At 37.6% G+C, this 21,958-nt stretch overlaps 1 protein-coding gene across 2 annotated transcripts in view; it reads left to right on the forward strand.

Annotated features, from left to right (window-relative positions):
* LOC127646289 (arf-GAP with GTPase, ANK repeat and PH domain-containing protein 1) overlaps positions 1-21,958 on the forward strand; it is a 279,234-nt gene that overhangs the window by 225,377 nt on the left and 31,899 nt on the right. For both annotated transcript variants that reach the window (XM_052129815.1, XM_052129814.1), the window contains 3 exons: positions 17,001-17,155; positions 19,888-19,978; positions 20,204-20,426. In XM_052129815.1, coding sequence (XP_051985775.1) covers positions 17,001-17,155; positions 19,888-19,978; positions 20,204-20,426 — 469 coding nt within the window. The remainder of the gene's footprint in view (positions 1-17,000; positions 17,156-19,887; positions 19,979-20,203; positions 20,427-21,958) is intronic.

Below are 21,958 nucleotides of genomic sequence, written 5' to 3' on the forward strand. Positions count from 1 at the left end.
CCGTTCACAAACCAAAACAATTTCTAAACAATATAAAATCAAATCAAAAATAATTTCCTAATAATAATGTAAACTATGACGTGCTTCCTGATTCCTCCACGTGACACTTGACCTTACCAATGAGCTTATGTCATCACTCTCATGAGCGCATGTCACAGAGATGCACGGAAGCAAACATTTGTAGTTAAAACTACAAATGTTTTCTCAAAATAATCAATCATTTGGGTTAAAAATAACTTTATTTGTCGACTGGAGTCATGTGGATTATTTTGATGCATCCTAAATATGCATTTTGGACCGTCAAAATATGGAGTACATTCGCTTACATTGTTTAGAGGATGCCTGAAATGAACTCCTAAAAATCTTAAATTCTGTTTTGATAAAGAAAGAAACTCTGATAAATCTTGGAGTAAATTATCAGCAAATTTTCAGTGTAATTAAATGGTCTCTGGTCACTCTTCTCATCACCCATGTTAACATCATTGTGCGTTTTTTATAAAAACCTGATTGTAGATGGTGCCTTAATAAATAAATAAATAGCTAAATAATATTTGTATTTAAAAAGTTGTGGAATTTGATTGTCTTATTCATGGAAATTATTTTGTTCTTTTGAGTCAATGGCTAACACGAATAGGATAACATGGTCTGAATTAAAACTTGTATTCATCCATCCTAAATGATTGGAAAGATAATGGAAAAGTCATGGAATTTCATTGGTAAAAAAGGGTGATAAACCCAGTTTGCAGGGTTTGAACCTACACCCTTTCATTTGCCAGCCCAGATGTCAAACCAACATTCCACATCTATTTCCCACAACTATTGTACATTAGTATTAAAATATTATTCTTCGGTTATAACTTCTTGAGCATTTAAAGTCCCAAAATGTTTTTTGTGAGTCAGTCTAATATTCGAATATTAATTTACTTTACAATGGAATGCCTTTGCTTAATTTGGACATCGTAAAGAAATCCAAGAGTTGTCTCAATTATCTTTGACAAAGTTCCTTAATTTTAAGCACTGATCGTTACCGTTTTAGCAGCATAGTTTCAGAAGTGTCTCCCTGAATGCTCACAATCTCATAATACTGGTCGATTGTCAGCTGACTGCAATGGCAGTGCAGGGGCTCTGTTTCTAATTTTGGCTCACCTGCTCCTCTCCTATCTATAAGACAAAGTCTTCTCACATACATTACTCTTTCATCCCCTTACACATTCTCATGGAGATCAATCAGTCTCAACATACTGTGCATTTTTACACTCCTCACCACCACTCCCCCCGTGGTGGGCTGCTGAAAATCCACCACTCAAATGGCAAACTTACTGCACCAATGATCACAGTTTATCAATTACCGCTGAGTTGTAGGGCCTTAAGTGGCCCTTGTTAAGTAATTACTAGCTTTGATAAAAAGCAGATGAATACGAGAGCCTTTGAAACCGGATCGGGCAAGCAGTGCACAGGGACAGCGGGTGGCTCATGAATACCTTTATAGTTATACAAAGAGGAAGGGGATACATTTTAAAACTTCCAGAAAAAGAAAGACATTCCAGAGGATGGTGGGTCCTCAGGTGTCCTAAACTGGATTCAGAATGGCATACCGTTGTAGCATTTAATTAAAGCATTCTACAGATGAAGAGCTCTGCTGTTACTCACAAGAACAATGTAAATACGGTCTTATGGCTTCCTAATGGTACAGAAAAAAGGACAATTCACTCTCTTTTCTTTGAAACTTTGCTAAAAGTAGCTCTCTGTGATCAACAAAAAGCCATTTTCAAGTGACATTTAGGCAATGTTGGGAAAGTTACTCTAAAAAGAAATTAATCACTAACTTCTAATTAAATCGTCTACAGTGTAATTAGATTACTGTAATTACTAATTACTCTGTCTGAAAAGTAATTGCATTACTTATTACTAATTACTTTCTAGAACCCTTAACAACCTCGACCAGATGAAAAATACAATGATAGACATGAAACTGTTCTTTTAATTGTTTCAAATAAATCCTATAAAATCAAATAAATTGTTCATGAACTGGTCAAAGAATTTAAGTGTGCAGCGTTTAATTAGAAAACGTATATTTTAACGTTAGATGTTAAATTTAGATTTTAAATGTACTATTGTTTTTTATAGAATAGGTATATAGTCTATACAGTATTTAATGAAATTACATCAGAAGCAACTGTAATTAAATTATTGAAAAAGTAAGAGTAATCCCTTACTTTTTGAATGAAAAAGTAATTTAATTACAGTAATTAATTACTTAATGTTTCATTACACGCAACACTGCTTTTAAGTACCTAAAATAAGAGAGAGAGAGATGTAATGCACAGCTTACCTGTAGTGTTTTCCCTCTCTGAAACAAATGCACTTGGAAGGAACTAGATGGGTTTGTTTTTCCATGACTACTAACAAATGTCCATTTTTGCCTAAAGGGATAAGAGTGAGACTTCATTGAACTAAAGTGGCTTCAGTTCAGTTGTCAACACATCTTGGAATCTGAACAGTTATTTACTGTAAAGAGGCGAGACTAGACATGTGCTAATACAGTGAACTGGGAATGAGATTGCTGTGTATTAATGCAAAATAGTTTTAAAGCTGAAGTTTGTAATTATTTCAGTGTTTAAATTAAGGCTATCTTTTTGAAAATATAATTTAAAAAAAAGTTATTTTATAACATTATTTTAATAATGCATTAAAAAACACAGAGAACAGGCAGCGCAAAAGCCCCACACAGTAGGACACGCTCTTGTGTTCAAAGACAGTGTGAATGAGCACAACTTAGAATGTAGGGGTCTCAAGACACGTTTTTTAAGTTTCAGACTGCATTTAATTTAAAACAGCATCCTAAAAATGCTGCATTTATGTGCAGGATGGTGAAAACCAGTGAAACGTGATGCAACTACAGTGAAACGCTCAAAGTGTCCATCTGAGGCATGTGTACATTCCAGTAAATTATACTGTAGACAGATGCAAGAATGCATAATATACTGTATATAAATATTGTGTAGTGTCTCGTAGTGATGTCATGGTACCAAAATTTCAGTGGTCGATACCAATACCAGTGAAATTTCACGGTACTCGATATCATTTTCGGTACCAAAGCAAAACACTAAAACAGGTTACTGAACAACACTCTTTTATTAACAAAGTTAACAAATTAACAGCTGAACTGAGAACAAAAATATACCATTGAGCAACACTTCAAGTTAAATATATAATTTTTTAATTATAACAAAACTGTACAATGTATGCTTAAAGTATTTTTGAACACTTATATAAGATTTGCTTCAACTTTTACTTTAGGTTTTTACCAAGTACTAAAAAAAAAACTAAATAAACAAGCATACAATAGAATTAATAAAAAATAATTTCCAAACTAATGCACAAAGAACTCTCATATTAATATAGCTGCATATTGCCAATTTTCTTCACGATAATAAATGCACAGTGACATATATTATGATTAAATAAGTCGTGAGCCATCACGTTCTAATCTAGCTGCATTAAGCGTCAGCGCTCGAGGGATGAGCATCACCGAGGCAGAGTCTCTCTCAGCCGGGTGCAGTTTCAAACTCTTCCACTTAGATCGGGACATTCACGCAACTCCTAGAAGAGGCACCGACCACACAGAGCCAGTTTCTGAGTTTATAGTTATTAACATGAGCTGTTTCTGTATTATTTGAACTTTAATAAAGCTATAACACATTCAAATAACTGCATTTAAGATGTAACGCATGTTTCCTTTAAAGAGCTCCAACTCCGCTTATTCCACAACGGGAGTGCTTCTGAATTTATTATACATTTTTTTTGGTATCTACATAAGATGAAGCTGTGAAAGTTTAGATTGCATCTGGACTGTGATCTGTGTAATTCTTCTCCTCTGTGCAGTGCTGCTCTCATGCTTCATCATTACAGTTTAATGTGATTTCATGTTACGTTAAATGAGATCAAACTACTATTAGACAACGAAAAATTTTCTCAAAATTTTTTTATTTTCGACGTTGTCGATAATGTCGACTAAACGTTTCAGCCCTAATGCAAATGATAATATGCTTTTAAACTCACCTGCTTTATTTGCTTGAATAAATCCGGGTGTCTGTTTTTCAGGTGCTTTATTAAGTTTGATGTGTATCCTCCTTTCATCAGAAAATTGTGAAAGCAGCGTTTTCAAATAGCTTTTTGCTGGTCTATGAGGTTTCTCTTTTCATCAGCCTCAAATCCAAAGAATTTCCAAACCGGGCTTTTTCCACTTTTCTGTTCTACAAGATTAAGTTGAGACACCGCAGCAGCAGCTACTTTGCTTGTCTTCATCTTTTGCTTGTTGTGAGCGTTTGAAAGTTCCCGAATCCAGTACCTTCAGAAATTCTGGTATCTTAATTTTTTGTTTGATTTCCGACTTGGTACCGGAGTACTGGTATTTTTGACAACACTAGTGTCTCGGGTGTGTTGCGTCATAAACATAAAATGTTTAGGTCACTGTTTCAAGTTAAATATAGTTTAATGCTCAATCTTTAAACACATCTTGAGATCCCTTAGTTTGCATTTGCGCTCCTTCAAGTGTTTTGAACGCAAGAACGTGACGCATGTCTGTGTTGTTCTGTCTGCTGGATGGTTGTTTTCTTCACTGTATAAACTGCGGGTTGCCCATACAGCTGAAGTTACATTTACTGCCCTCTGGAGTAACCAGGTGGTACTACAAGCTTGCATTTCTCGGGTATCTTCCTTATTACAGTCCGGGGGCATTGCGATAAATTGCATAAAAAAATCTTACCACGTTATTTTTGTTAAATTAATCGCACTGAATTAACGTGTTAAATCGACAGCCCTAATATAAATATATACATATATATGTGTGTACGTGTGTGTGTGTATGTGTATATATACAGTGAGGAAAATAAGTATTTGAACACCCTGCTATTTTGCAAGTTCTCCCACTTGGAAATCATGGAGGGGTCTGAAATTGTCATCGTAGGTGCATGTCCACTGTGAGAGACATAATCTAAAAAAAAAATCCAGAAATCACAATGTATGATTTTTTAACTATTTATTTGTATGATACAGCTGCAAATAAGTATTTGAACACCTGAGAAAATCAATGTTAATATTTGGTACAGTAGTCTTTGTTTGCAATTAAACGTTTCCTCTAGTTTTTCACCAGGTTTGCACACACTGCAGGAGGGATTTTGGCCCACTCCTCCACACAGATATTCTCTAGATCAGTCAGGTTTCTGGGCTGTCGCTGAGAAACACGGAGTTTGAGCTCCCTCCAAAGATTCTCTATTGGGTTTAGGTCTGGAGACTGGCTAGGCCACGCCAGAACCTTGATATGCTTCTTACAGAGCCACTCCTTGGTTATCCTGGCTGTGCGCTTCGGGTCATTGTCATGTTGGAAGACCCAGCCTCGACCCATCTTCAATGCTCTAACTGAGGGAAGGAGGTTGTTCCCCAAAATCTCGCAATACATCCTCTCCTTAATACAGTGCAGTCAGCCCTGTCCCATGTGCAGAAAAACACCCCCAAAGCATGATGCTACCACCCCCATGCTTCACAGTAGGGATGGTGTTCTTGGGATGGTACTCATCATTCTTCTTCCTCCAAACACGGTTAGTGGAATTATGACCAAAAAGTTCTATTTTGGTCTCATCTGACCACATGACTTTCTCCCATGACTCCTCTGGATCATCCAAATGGTCATTGGCAAACTTAAGACGGGCCTTGACATGTGCTGGTTTAAGCAGGGAAACCTTCCGTGCCATGCATGATTTCAAACCATGACGTCTTAGTGTATTACCAACAGTAACCTTGGAAACGGTGGTCCCAGCTCTTTTCAGGTCATTGATCAGCTCCTCCCGTGTAGTTCTGGGCTGATTTCTCACCTTTCTTAGGATCATTGAGACCCCACGAGGTGAGATCTTGCATGGAGCCCCAGTCCGAGGGAGATTGACAGTCATGTTTAGCTTCTTCCATTTTCTAATGATTGCTCCAACAGTGGACCTTTTTTCACCAAGCTGCTTGGCAATTTCCCGTAGCCCTTTCCAGCCTTGTGGAGGTGTACAATTTTGTCTCTAGTGTCTTTGGACAGCTCTTTGGTCTTGGCCATGTTAGTAGTTGGATTCTTACTGATTGTATGGGGTGGACAGGTGTCTTTATGCAGCTAACGACCTCAAACAGGTGCATCTAATTTAGGATAATAAATGGAGTGGAGGTGGACATTTTAAAGGCAGACTAACAGGTCTTTGAGGGTCAGAATTTTAGCTGATAGACAGGTGTTCAAATACTTATTTGCAGCTGTATCATACAAATAAATAGTTAAAAAAATCATACATTGTGATTTCTGGATTTTTTTTTTAGATTATGTCTCTCACAGTGGACATGCACCTACGATGACAATTTCAGACCCCTCCATGATTTCCAAGTGGGAGAACTTGCAAAATAGCAGGGTGTTCAAATACTTATTTTCCTCACTGTGTATATATATATATATATATATATATATATATATATATACATATACATGTGTGTGTGTGTGTGTGTATGTGTGTGTGTGTATATATATATATATATATATATATATATATATATATATATATATATATATATATACACATACAATAAATAAATAAAAAACCACCACCCACAAATGTTTCTCTCCAACTTATTCAAGGATAACAATAACATAAATGTCTTTAAAATCATAAATGACACAACTGTCTGACATTGGCAACAAAAAGCAGAGCTCTATAATAAGTAACTTGAACAACAGCACTGCATTTATTAATGAAAAAAACTAATATGAACTCAAACTTTATGTTTTTCTTGAGAATAATATGTTTGTCTACCCTCAAGTAATTCATATTTGTATATCACTTTTTACAATACACATAGATTCAAAGCAACTTTATAGAAAATGTATTAAAGGTCCCAGTGATCAAGCTGAAAAAAATTTATTTCAATGTTATTTTGTGGTGAAAAAAACTTGAAAGGAACCTGACTTTTTACGATATGTGTACACAATCCAATATTATTTTGCGGCTTGAGCAAAAACCAATCAGCACACGTAATTTTATTTGGCCTCTTCCCCCATTTCAGTTTGCATGTAAACTTTACTGGTGTTATTACCGGCTTATAACATGTGCGCAAATGTTGTGCTCATACACGTTTACATTTTGACATCACAGAGAATAATAAGTGTCATGTAATTGCGGGTTTCTTACGTTGTCAGAAACTTGTTTTTGTTACTTATGAGCATCTTGCTAATTGTCATGCTCAGTGTCGTCTTGAAGAGGCTTGCTGTTAAATGCAACTTTGCTGCTGCTGTGTTTCTGCATCATAAATCCACCAATTTGTGCAGTGATGTCGGCCTAAATAAAATGACATGTTTGATGTACTGTAGTGCTGGGACATGGCATCGTTGTTTGGAAAATTCAACAAGCTGTAACGCTACAATCTACATGGCATTTGTCCTCACTCTTCACACCTATGTACAGTAGATATGTTGCTCTGTTTTCCTGTGAGTGCTCAATGCCCCCTCACTGTGGAGGAGATTGTTTTGCAGCTCTCAGTAGCTATGTTTCCATCAACGATTGTATATGCGCATTTTAGGATGTTGCATAAAATCTGCTGGATGGAAACGCCAAGATGCAAATAAAATCTCCAAAATGCGCATGGAAAACTTGAGGTGGATAAGTTTTGTATTCGATAAGAAGAAATGCACATAAACTATGATGGAAGCATTTACAGAATAAACTCCTATTGAATTTAACAGGAATATGAGCATTCAAAAATTATGTGACTGAATAATTATTTCAGAACTGGACAAAGCAGCGTACCAATCATCGCAACTGAATTGTTGCGCTGGCCTTTCTGAAATACCGAGGCCCTAAAAATCCAAAGCCTGCATAGAGTTTGCAGCGCAAATGAGTTAAACGCAAACTTTCACTTTTTCTAGAAGAGCAGGTTTATTTATATATTTAAAGAATATCTTATAGATCCACACTGCAAAGTCATGATGGCAGAATACACACACACATAGTGCTCCCATATCTTTGTGACACGCTGTCATTTCCAGACATGAAACAAGTTATTAAAGTGTTTTGTCTGCACGTCCTAAATTTCTTTTATTAATAAAATAGTCACACAGTTGCTACATTTTCCCCAGAAGTGACTATTTTGTTCTTTTGAACACAAGGAATGGAAACGCTGCTTTATCCGCAGTTTTTTTGCAATATTCTGATTTTTCACAAATTAAATACGCAACTTGGATGGAAATATAGCTAGTGTTGTGCTGCTTGTTGTGATGCGTTTATATATTTTATGATACATATCACAATACTATATATATATATATATATATATGTATATATTGAAATATTTTCAGTAATTATTTATTTATTTTTTTGGTTAGTGATTTTTGATTGTGAGTGACGGAATATATTTATTTTTGGGACTTTGAGCAAATATTTGCAATTAATGCGATTAATTGTGATTTAATTAAAAAAATTTATTGGCATCTCGTGTAATTTATTCAATGAAAAATGTAATCAAGAGCACTCTAGTTAAATTACTTTCTCCTATTCCAGATTAATATGCAGAGACAACTATTAGCCAATTGTAGGTTGATTTCCCTACAAAGTGTAAATACATTTAACAAGCCAAACAGTCTGACACAGCAGCATGTGTTCAGCCAATGGCATTAGGTTGGGGTGGGACTTTTGCTGATAGTGGATTTTACTGATACAGATATCTAAGTTGGTGGAAAATGTTGATGGCCGATTAATCGAATTTAAAAAATAAATCTTAGTCTTTTCTATGACAGGCACAGACATAAAGGCTACAAGAGTCCAAAATTAATGAAATGCCTGATTCAGTTTCTTGTGCTACCAAAGTCTCACTAATAACGCAGTCCAAAATAAGTATTTCGGGACCTTTATTTTGAAATAATGGAGACTTGGCTCTGTTACAGTACTATAATTATGTACAGTCAGGTCCATAAATATTGGGACATCGACACAATTCTAATCTTTTTGGCTCTATACACCACCACAATGGATTTGAAATGAAACGAACAAGATGTGCTTTAACTGCAGACTTTCAGCTTTAATTTGAGGGTATTTACATCCAAATCAGGTGAAAGGTGTAGGAATTACAACAGTTTGTATATGTGCCTCCCACTTTTTAAGGGACCAAAAGTAATGGGACAATTGGCTGCTCAGCTGTTCCATGGCCAGGTGTGTGTTATTCCCTCATTACATCAGTGTATCGCATATTGCAACGTTTTTAGTAAAAATGTATCAAACATTTTTTATTTTACTCTTGTCTTTTAATCTGATTTTTATTAAACATGCATTAATTGTTTTTTAGAGATTGTTCATGTTTTGTTTACTTTTATTTAGGCTTGATGTCATTGCAGATTTCCACTCAAATGGTGGATTATTATGCCTCTCTTAATTTTGTGTTTTCACCCCTGCTTTATACCCAGTGACTTAATTAGCAAATTAAAAATGTCTGTACAATTCTTATTTGCTCCTACTGGAAAATTTGCACTTTTGACTGCAGACTGTAGTTCATACTTTCTCCTTTTCACCCTGCCTTACCCTGTAATATAAACTTTTCCATTTCCCTACTCTTTTTCCTTTAGTATTTAAATTTCCCTTTTTTTTTAAATATTAGTTTTTTTTTTGTTGCCTGTTTTACACTCCACTGTCATTTGCTTTGCTTTTCGACTTTTTTCTTTTTCTTGCTATCTCCACCCATCCCTGTGCCTGCCGTCGGATACAGCCAAACGTAGGGTATGGAATCTAAATCGTGTCGGTAGCCTGCGCAACATTTACAGTAGCAGTTCCAACACTGAAGGTAACATGCTCTAGAAATCAGAGTGAGATAAGCACCTACTGTCTCTCCACCTCACATATGCAGTGAGACCCCATGATTATACTCTGCCTTCAGTCCTTCCTGATGTACATGTTCATCCCCATAACACCCCCTGCATAGCACATACTGTGATGAATGTGGACTTCCATCTCAAATGCACGTTTCTGAGCAGGTTTTAATGTAACAGTTATAAAATTGTGGTTGGTTCTGTGATTGTGTTTATTTGTACATTCAAGACTATTGAGTTTGAGTTTTGCTCTGATTCAGTGCTTTGAATGGCATATTGGATGTCATCCATCCAATATGGGGATGGACCCATTGTAGGAGATCACATATACGTCCTCCTCTGCCTCCTTTTTGACTATTCCACCCCTTACACACTTAATTTTTTTGTTCAAATGTTTTCCCTGAATGTGAGTTACTCCTGTAATATTTGCCAGGTTATTAATGCTGGATGCTTGAAAGGGGAGGGGATAATATGGGAATTAATGACCTGTGTCACAAAGCAATACAGTATGCTTTGACATTTTGCTCTGTTAATTTGTGTTTCCAACCATTCAGCTCTTCCACCGTACCCCAAAGCATGCTGTTTGGGAAGGGTAGAGGTAACCCCCCCCCCCCCCCCCACCACCACTGGCTCACACCTCAATTCTGTTCATGCTGCACCCTTGCTCTGAGTTGATTGTGTGTGTTGTGTTTGCCAGCAAAGGTTGCCTGTGTCAAAGTTAACAAATTTCCTTGTTGCTACAATATGCCAGAACATCAGAAAGATTGAAAAACAATAGAAAAGCTGTGGGTAATTATGTGGGTCTGTAGCTAGTGTGTGTGTGCTTGTGAGGGATATTTTAGGCACATAGCAAAACATATTTGTGAGTGGACATGATTGGATGCATTATCCCACTCTCAATCTAAATTGCACAAAACATAATGATTGCCCTGTTAGTGGCCTATGGTATATGGAGATCAGTACCAGATACCAGATGAATGATAGCTGGCCCATTTGAAGTTTAATGGCGAAATAGAGAGGAGGGGTGGCTGCTTGATTCCCTGTCATCACAGTTTTTGCGTTAAACAATTGTTTTCTTATTAATTGTGTGCTAAGGGGAGGAGGCAGGGCCAATCTTCATATTTGCCTCAGAATTTCATCTTTCTGCATTGTTGCCTTTCATAATTGTCAAATACCGCCCTCTCCCCAACAGCATTGCAATTTAATTAGGGTGAGAACATTGCCGCTGACCCCAGAGGGCCTGGTGGCTTTGAAGGGTGGGTGCAATCTAGGCTGGGATGCTCCAGTGATCGCACCAGCCCCCCAAACCTCTCAAATGTTCATAAAAACCTTTAAATGAATAAATAATTGGCCAGACTCTCCACCCCCTTTTTATTGATATTTTGATATTTTCATGAGGTTTGACTTTTGCTATAAATGTAGTTAAAGTGTATTAAGACAGGCATATAGGCTAGGGTATACTTTGTTTTAATGTGTTACCTCTCACACATGGATAAGGCTTTAGCCTTTCAAAAATATAAACCTGAGCCTGTGTGGACGTGTTAGATACATGCACAGTATGACTTCTTAGTGATGCTTTTTAGTACAATCAACTCGAGGCTCATGTACAGATTATGCGCCTCATCCGATTGTCTAGAAAAACTGGGCTGCACGTGGACTGTCCGCGTGTACTGTACAGATGACAGAATTTACATTACACAGTGTGCGTGAGGTGTAGCGGCACCCGAAATACCATGTGAACTGCATGCGAAAACCATGCGGAAATCCACACTGACTGCACGAGGACAGTCTGCGCATACTGTGTTGTTGACGAAATTTGTGTCACATGCACTGCACTCGGACAGTCTGCACATACTGTGCTGATGATTACATTTGCATCACGAGGATTGTGCGCAAGATCTACCGGTATGCAGAAAATCATGCGGACAGAACCATGCGTACTGCACACAGACAGTCTGCACATACTGTGCTGATGACTAAATTTGCATTAGGCATAATGTAGGCACTTTGTGTGAGATGTAGCGGCACATGGAAAACCGCAGTATACTTTGGCCTTTACTCTGTCTGTTTTAGCATCCTGATCCTGAGCATCCACACCAAGTGTGAGGTTGTGGTGTGATTCTCTGTTTGTTAATCTTATTAATCTAGGAGCAAATTGTCTGATGCCTACTTGTCTCTTTGATCCTGGAAAGAGATCAAGGAACCCTGGGTCTCTCAATTTCTCTTTCCTACAGTACCATTTTCATGCCTCTCTCTTGAGACTGGAGGCCACAGAGGTTCAAGCAGTCGTGCTGCCAAGCATGATTCTGGGATTTGAACACAAGGCTCTTTTACAGCGGTCAGGGCGGCCTGTGGCCCTGCGGGACCTTTAACATGACTTGAATGAAAGTCCAATTAGGCCTGAGATTGACTGAAGGAGAGGAAATGGTTGCTGCACAGATTTTCTGCTGAATAAACTTGTGAAATGGCCTCACAGGGAGATGACTCGAAGAGCTGTCTTGCATTGCAGCTTGGGCAGAACGCTTGTAGAATATTTTATCACATAGCAGCCTTTTGACCATCAGCATTAAGTCTGGTCCACATTACAGATTGTTCTGGCATAGAACTGCCTACATAGACACGAAGAGGCTGTGACTGATGTGTTAAATAACCAACCAAAGTCCTGACCTTATTTTACTCCAAAAAAGAAAATAAACACTTTTCTATATTTTGCATACAGAAAATTAAGCCTTTTTAGGGGCATTACGGTTTTTTTTTAATTATTATTATTTTGAACATTATTTGCATGACAGCTACGCACATTTCACCTCCTTATTCTCATCGCTGCAAAGTAAAAATATATGGAAATTAGGATTTTCTCATTACTACAATGTGTAATAAAATGTAAAGTATTTATACATCATAGGAGTACTCCCTTGGTACTGCCATTCATGCCTTCGATTTTAAGATTTAAAAATATATATTTTACATTAATGAGAAATTACTCATTGCAGTAACAAGAATAATAATTGAAAACCGTGGTAAACTAGGGGGTAAAATATGTCATAAAAATAATGACACAATACAAAAAAGTAATGGTCCTCAATCTATTTATTTATTTTATTGATTTGGGGATAAATATGACTAGGAGATTTTCTTGACAGGGTTTTGTGAGAATCACCCAATCAGATTTGAACTTTTGTTTTTGAAAGCCCTTCCCATTTTTGTTTGCAAAATGCAACCGATGGTCCATGGTTGGTCAGTGGACATGCCATATGAGGCTTAGTTTGGCAGTACCCAGTTATATTGTATTGTAGTGTGCGTATTGGAATGTCAGACTTTCCAGGTTGTGTACTGTTCCTGTTTCTCACTGGCCTTCAGATGCTATTGGGAGCATTGGTCCTTCCACTTAGCATGGAATTTGGCCTTAGGGATGCCACTTTCTGTTTGTGCGTGTGTGGGGAGGTAGTATTTCCCTGATTACTTCATTATGTAATTGGCCCATCCAGAGAAAATTATAAACAGAATGTGTAAAGTGTGTGATCTCTTACTCCTTCAGATCATGTTTCGTGGGGCGATCCCTTTGATTGTTACACACCACCACATCTCATCAATGCAGGTTCTCTCTTCGAGCCATCTGCGTGCCTCTTCCATCGCTGTCCCCTCTGATCACCCAGTCAATGGCCTTTTGTTCCTAACGCTTTCCAAATGTTGAACCTCTGTACTGCTAAAAAAACCTCCTTCAATTCTCTGTTCTCAGACTTTCCAGATGAACGCTTAAAACTGGCTCTAACCCTCTCACACTATCTCACTCTCTCTAACACACTAATTGACTTGTGATTGGCCCATTAACCTAAAAAGGGCCCTGGATAGCAGATCCATATGTCACTTTGCATAGTGAGCATTTTTGACAGGGCCAGTATGGTTGGAAGGATCAGGACACTGGTCTGGAATGGTCTGTAATTAGTGGCATATCCTGACCAGGTTCGGGGGCAAGCCTCCAGGTCAAGGGTTGTAGAACGTGTCCCGCAGCTAACAGGTGCTCCACAGTGGCTAGTGAGTCTTATCCCAGAACAGTGCAACCAAACTTTCCTTAATGTTTTATGTAAGACAAACATGTTGCAGCGCTTGCACAGAGTATTGGACTAGGACTAGTCAGTGTGTTGAGTCTGCATCCACAAACTGTGTCCCATTGTAGCTGCGTGACAGCTTTGGACAGTAACCTATAATGGTGAAATATATCACTATTTCCTGCACCGTTTTTCATCAGCGTCTAGGAGTGGGACTCTTTGGGTTGAAATTGAATCGATTTGATTCACGATTCATAGTTGTTTTTTTTTATTAGATACAAAATGAAATTCGATTCTTATAACGACTTTAGACTGCTCAAAAGTAGCTTGCAGAAAATACATTAAATACATATAAATACAGGCTACTTGGAATACTCTAGTGTTACAGCAACATAAATTATACCCAAGGTTGTAAGCTCATAGTCTAAATTGAATGTGATGAGATATAAAACAGCATGTCTCGAAATAATGCAAAAACAACACTTCTTTCAATTGCATGTTTTATGACTGAACAATCAATCAAAATAAAATTGAAATCAACATATGACCTTGTACAATTATTAAACTGTCAAGTGCTGCTTGTGCACAACTCTGTCCTGTTTGTAGTGTGTATTATACAAACTTGGGTGAGGCTCATAGTGTTTTCATACAGTGTTTTCAGTGGTTTCAGAGTGGTTCTGTGCTCGCTCCATGAATTTCATCTCATTCTCATTATCTCAGAATAATGTAGAGTTGAAGTCAGAAGTTTACATAAACCAAATACATGTAAATCAGTTTAAGACATTTAATTATAGAAAACATTCCCTGTCTTAGGTCAGTTAGGATCACTACTTTATTTTAAGAATGTGAAATAGAATAATAATAGAGATAATTATTTATTTCAGCTTTTATTTCTTTCATCACATTCTCAGTGGGTCAGAAGTTTACATACACTTTTTTAGTATGTGGTATTATTGTCTTTAAATTGTTTAACTTGGGTCAAATGTTTTGGGTAGCCTTCCACAAGCTTCTCACAATAAGTTGCTGGAATTTTGGCCCTTTCCTCCAGATAGAACTGGCGTAACTGAGTCAGGTTTGTAGGCCTTCTTGTTCGCACACGCTTTTTCAGTTCTGCCCACAAAATTTATATTGGATTGAGGTCAAGACTTTGTGATGGCCACTCCAATACCTTGACTTTGTTGTCCTCGAGCCATTTTGCCACAACTTTGGAGGTATGCTTGGTGTCATTGTCCATTTGTAAGACCTATTTGTGACCGAGCTTTAACTTCCTGGCTGATGTGTTGAGATTTTGCTTCAATATATCTACATACATTTCCTTCCTCTTGATGCCATGTATTTTGTGAAGTGCACCAGTCCCTCCTGCAGCAAAGCACCACCACATACGATGGTCATTATGGCCAAACAGTTAAATGTTTGTTTCATCAGACCAGAGGACACATCTCCTTCCTGAGCAGTATGATGGCTGTGTGGTCCCATGGTGTTTATACTTGCATATTATTGTTTGTACAGATGAACGTGGTACCTTCAGGCATTTGGAAATTGTTCACAAGGATGAACCTGACTTGTGGAGGTCCACAATTAGTTTTTCTGAGGTCTTGGCTGATTTCTTTTGATTTTCCCATGATGTCAAGCAAAGAGGCATTGAGTTTGAAGGTAGGCCTTAAAATACATCCACAGGTACACCTCCAATTCAGTACACCTCCTATCAGAAGTGAATTGGCTGCTTAAAGGCACAGTTAACTTAGTGTATGTATACTTCTGACCCACTGGAATTGTGATATAGTCAATTAAAAATGAAACATCTGTCTGTAAACAATTATTGGAAAAATTACATCGGTCATTCACAACATAGATGTCCTAATCGGCTTGCCAAAACTATAGTTTGCTAATTTTAAATCTCTGGAGTGGTTAAAAAATGAGATTTAATGACTTCCACCGAAGTATATATACATTTCTGACTTCAACCGCATAAAGTTTTGTTTGGTTTGGTAATTTTGAGTGTGTTATATTTACAGTGATCTAAATTCACTTAAATTGGTCTCCACAAGTTACTATACAAATCTGAAATAACTAGAACTATCAAAATTAACTTAAATGCTAAATTAATTTTAATATTTTCAACGCAGTATTTGTTTTTAAAATCTCAATTAATGCATCATTTTGACATTAGATTCTGACATTTATTCAGCTCTGTGTGAGTTCTGAACTCTGGTTGGAGTAGGGCGGAACTTTTGCGATGTGTCTGGAGACATTACAATGACACACACAGCACATAACAGCATCCATGTCAGTGATCAGGTGATGGGGAATGGACCTCTTACAAAACAAACACAGATGGGACTTGTGACAAAAATAAAGCTCTTTGCAGCCTCTATGAAATGTAATTACCACAGAAGCACGTCAAGTCTTAACTAACCCCATAAAAGGGAATGCTGTGGTAGGCTAGATTGTTAGAGTTCTCCCAGGTCAAATAATTTCACTTTTGAACTGTTGACACTGACCTTTTGGACCATCAACTAATGATTACAGGACAATTCAAATGAAGTATCATTACCTGGGCAGTGCCAGTGCCAAAAGCAGAACAAGTCTACTGCCCTTTTCATATTTAGTTTAAAGTGGCTCTCAATGCCCTGACGTGAATCGTATGCATTCCATATACACAGTGTGTAGCCACAGCCTACCGGCAGATTAATATTGTAGAGGATGAGCACTTTTAAAATCTATGATTAATCGCGATTTACAATGAAAAATAATTTGATTAATAATTGCGATTTAAATATTAAAATTGACTGACAGCTCTAAAAATAACCCAATGACACCAGGTTTTTGTGGAAGAAGAGGAGATGAAAGCATTTCACCATATTTGAAAGGAGGCGCTCAATCAAAGGATGTCATAACAATTATAATTATTGGGGAGAGGGGAAATCAAACTGCTGATGGTCTTGAGTTTGTTTAATGTAATTATAAATGTAATCTTGTCTATATATTTTATTTTTTTTTAATGCATAATTTCAGATGATTTAATGAATGTAGCCATGTAGTAGTATTAATATTTACTCTTTTCTGTTTTGATCTAGAACAAGAGGACAACTTTGAATTCATCATCGTGTCTTTGACGGGACAGACATGGAACTTTGAGGCAACGTCCTATGAGGAGCGGGACGCGTGGGTGCAGGCCATTGAAAGCCAGATTCTGGCAAGCCTGCAATCCTGCGAGAGCAGCAAACAGAAGGTAGAAACTTAATCATTCCATGAAGAGCTGTTAAACAATACTATATGAAGAACCAGTCAGTAATTATACATACAAATAGAGGGTTATGTACATGGGAACAGTTCTCGGTTGACTTGCTGGTCAGGAAGTGAGTCAAATGTTAATATTGTAACCGCTCTGATGGAATCAGTGAATGATTTGTTAGAATGATTCAGACTGATAACTTGGGAGTTTGTTAGTCTTTACCAATTCATTAAACAAATTGTCTCATTAAAGTCATTTATTTGTGAATTGGACTACAGCGGCCATGTTGGATGTTTGTTTTTGCTTGCGGCCAGGAGAAAAAAAATCCAACATAATAGAAAGACCTGTTGTGTTCATTCTCAGGCCCTTTTAAAGAGCAACATGCAGGTTGGACACCCCTATATAGCATAGTGGATGTTGATGATAAAACAACTAGATTTTCTGAACTGGAGTAATATATATTTAGCCATTAACGATATTTTGAGATAAATTGTGATAAAATAACTTCCGCGTCTAAAGCACTAACCGGAAGTGACGATGGCCGAGGAGTCTGGTCAAGCTCAAGCTCAGGTTACAATGGATGCGAATGAAGAAACCGAAGTTCTCCGGTGTGGACCGAACATGCCTATGATGGCCCACAGGCCTATAATAATTTGGTCCTTGAAATTTACTGGAGAGCATACCGTTAGCCTACGGGGATACAAAATCAGACGGGAGGGCGGCTGGAGAACAGTTTGAATTGAAATGCGGGGGAAACGGGAGAGTTGGGCTAGCTTCCTGCCAATAGCTATAGCATTGTGCAAACTACTAAATTCATTTCAGAAGGCAGACAATTACGTTACAACAACCTGTCCTAAAGCTCAGTCTCTCTCCCTCTCTCTGTATTATTATACTAAATAAATATTAAATATTTAATATTATAAAAAATATATTATATAAAAATATTATACTATTATTATTACTGAAATTACACAAATTAAGAGTTAAAATAATTAAAAGTAAGACTTACTCTGCTAAGTGCTCGCTTTCATTGCACAGAATGTCTGCTAACGTTAGCACTTGGTCCTCCAGTCCTGCCGCGCCAAAATCCGGTGTAAACTTTGACGGTGGACTTGATTCCATCGAGTGCACCGAGGGAACAGCATCAGTAATCAGCCTCACGTGGTCCTTACTCCGAAATCCCATCCGAGACTCCAACAAATCTCCAGGCCGATAATTCTCCGGAGTGAAATGTGCCTACAAACGACCAAGTGTGTGGTAACAGTGAAGTCTGCTCTTCACCTGCACAAAACGCACTCCAAGACCGAAAAGCCTTGTTTTTCCTAGAAGGAAAATGATGGACACGATGTCCTGACAGGCTGGAATTCGTGCAACCAGCACAAACACAATAATTTACCATTATGGCTTCTCTAAAACTCGATCTAAAACTTTCTGTCTCTCACTACTGCTCTAACTACATCAACACCCAACAATGAGAGAGCTGACCATGAGCTCTTTTATTTGCCTCAGCCCTACGTCATATGACGCTGCTATAGCGGAAAGGCGTATTCCAGAGCCTAGCACATTTTCATCAAAATCTCTACATCAAATGAGATTTCATTAGTAATTTCTACATATGTGTTTTTAAAAGACCTCTGCAGACAATATAAAGTATTAATTCAGTTATAAATTCAACCTGCATGTTGCTCTTTAAGGCATTTTGTTTAGTTTAGGGATGCACCGATCCGATACTGAAGCTTTTAGATGGATCGGGTATCGGTCCGACAAGCCCGATCCAAATCCGATACTGTGTGTTAGTCATGTTTGTTTACTGTCAAGCTCCAAAAATGACAAAAGAATGATTAAAACTCCATTAAAGCAGTTCATATGACTCATGCATTTTATTCAAAGCCACTTGTAGATGTGCAATAGCTCTGTGAATCGAGCAAAAGGCTATGTTTAAAAAGTAAATATATAGTATGCGCAGTGCCGACTTGAAGATGGGAATTACTGTTAATTTTGCTGCTACATTATTCAGTATATTATTTAATAATAAAGTGTTTCTTAATAAGCTATACATTTTTATTGAAATAATGTGTAGTTAGAGGTTTGTGTTTCATTACATATTAGAGTATTCCCAATTAGTTCTACACAATAATGTAAAGATATTCTAAACTGATTATGCAAAAAACAACACTGGTATCGGATGCTGAGAAAACTTAAAAAGTAGTATCGGTGCATCCCTAGTTTAATTCAGACTGCAAGCCATGCCAAGCAGTGTTATTTGCTGGAGTGCTTTGATATCAAAGCACTGCAGCTGTATCAAGTGCAAAAGATAATTTAAATGCTGCCCCTCCTTGTTTTATGGCTGAAACTCTGAAATTCTGAACTTTTTATACTATGCACACATGCGCACACACATTTAGAAATTGTAATTACTTCAGTGCTAACATTACCCTGCTATTATTACATGCCTGCTTCATATCTACAGTCTTAAAACTCAACCTGCTCTGTGTGTTTATGCCCCAGGCCAGGGTCAATTGCATTTCCCTGGACCTTTTACAGAGTGCCTACATTCTCTTTAACTCCCCTTTTTTTTCCTGTTTTTGAATTGCATTTTACCGTTATAAAATCCATTAGTCCAAGGGTTATATGTAAGCAAAATTGTCTAATGATGCTTTATAACATGTATCATTAGAGTAATTTTCATACAAACAAACTTGAACTTGATTTTGTGAATGTGCCCACAGTCTCGTCTGAGCAGCCAATCAGAAGCCATTGCACTGCAGTCGGTCAGGAACATGAGAGGAAATACACGTTGTGTGGACTGTGAAGCCCAGAGTGAGTCCTCTACCTCTACCAACATCAATTAATGATCTCATAACATCTAATGATGATTATAAACTAGTCTGCCAAAATTCTTCCTAATGGAAAAAATTTAATTTGAACACTGAGGCTACTGTATATGCTATATGTCTCTGAATTACTATTACAAACACAGTTATAGTAAAACTGTTAATGATCTGTTGCTTTTTTTCTGTCTCTCTGTTTCTCTGGTTATCTCAGATCCTGATTGGGCTAGTCTGAATCTGGGCGCTCTGATCTGTATTGAATGTTCAGGTATTCATCGTAACCTGGGTACTCACCTGTCCCGTGTCCGCTCCTTGGACCTGGACGAGTGGCCTCTTGAGCTCATCAAGGTCATGTCGGGCATTGGCAACGAACTCGCCAATAGCGTGTGGGAAGCCAATGCTCAAGGACGCCTAAAGCCTGCCCCCGATGCTAGCAGGTAGACAATTACATTATTTCCACTTCCAAAGCAGTACCTCTCTGAGCTCTTCACATTGGACCTTATTCATGGAACAATGCAGAACGAATATGTATGTAAATACATTTTGTATTCATTATTTACAGTAAGAAGGGTTTTACTAACAATTTACACACACATTTGTTGTTCTTGTTTTTCATGAATAAGGCACGATGTTAATTCAGTGTAACACAACCAGTAGACAATGTGCTGCATTTTCTTGTTCAGTGTGCACAGACAAATTGCTTTTCACTGGAATCATATTGCATTGCGTCTACTTAGGAAACTGTATTATACCTGCACAGCTGTCAGACGATCAGAACTTCAGTGTACCTCAACATGTTTTTTTCTGTCCTTGTCACAGCCTTATATCATATGTGTGTGGGACCCTGTTGGACTGAAAAATCTGAAATCAGGTTCTTCCTTTTCTCGCTCCTCCATCTTTAGCAGCATAATTATCGGCAGATAGGCTTTAGTCCCACCAGCCATCAAAACAAATTAGTGCTGACTGCTGGCCACCAAAATATCGACTTCCCATTCCACGCTGGCCTCATTAGTCACCTGAAGCACCTTTTAATTACTCCCCTTCTCTCTGAAAATCTTTCAATATGGATCCGCCATTTTCTGCCATCTGTCGTCGATGTCCTAATGCGATTATAGTTCCTCATGTAGCTGTTTATTTATGTATGTGAAGGTGTGTGGCCCCCTGAGTCGGAAGAGGAGATTAGAGAGAGGGTCAATATTATCTCAATTAACCTCAGCCACTGGACACACTCCTGCAGTCATTCCTCTACTCAGTCTCAATACTCCTGCTGTAATAGACGTAGAGATTTGACCGGTTTAATTTCCTCATGTATTAACTGGAACTGGCTTTTACACTGACACTGATATTTAATGTGTAATGTATATGAAGGCAAAGCAGACAAGATGCATTAAAAACTTGCATTTTACTGAATGTAAAAATATTTGATATAGTTGAAAATGGGTACATGGTTCAAGTTCAGACGTCATCATATCTCAGTTTCATTCACCCCCCTCTCTCCCGCTACTTTCCTGTCTCTCTTCTTGCTCCAGTCCAGGTGTTCTCTTTTGTTTTGTTTTTGTCAGCTGAAGTCCTATAATCTAAATTATTAACTTATTAACATATGATTTTAAGTATTGTTACTTTAAAAAATATTATGAATTTCACAATATAATGAATGTTCACAAATATTTATTTAGTTATTTTTCTTATTTTTGAACACACATTCTTTGCAATTGTAGACCAGAGCACTAACCACTGAGACATTCCAAGTTGAAAGTACAAAATGATTGCTGACAAAATATTGTTACAGCTAAGAAGTTTTAAATTGAAGCAGGAATTATGCAGTGAATTATCGCATGCATTGTTGTAAGCACAACATAAAGACTCCGGTCAACAGAAGTAAAAATTGTAAAACCATTTTTTGCTGGACTCGAACACACAACCTTTTGGGCAGTAGTCTGACACTTAGTATCCCAAGTTTAGAGTCAGC

Source organism: Xyrauchen texanus, chromosome 7 (genome assembly GCF_025860055.1).
Source record: "Xyrauchen texanus isolate HMW12.3.18 chromosome 7, RBS_HiC_50CHRs, whole genome shotgun sequence".
NCBI lineage: Eukaryota > Metazoa > Chordata > Actinopteri > Cypriniformes > Catostomidae > Xyrauchen > Xyrauchen texanus.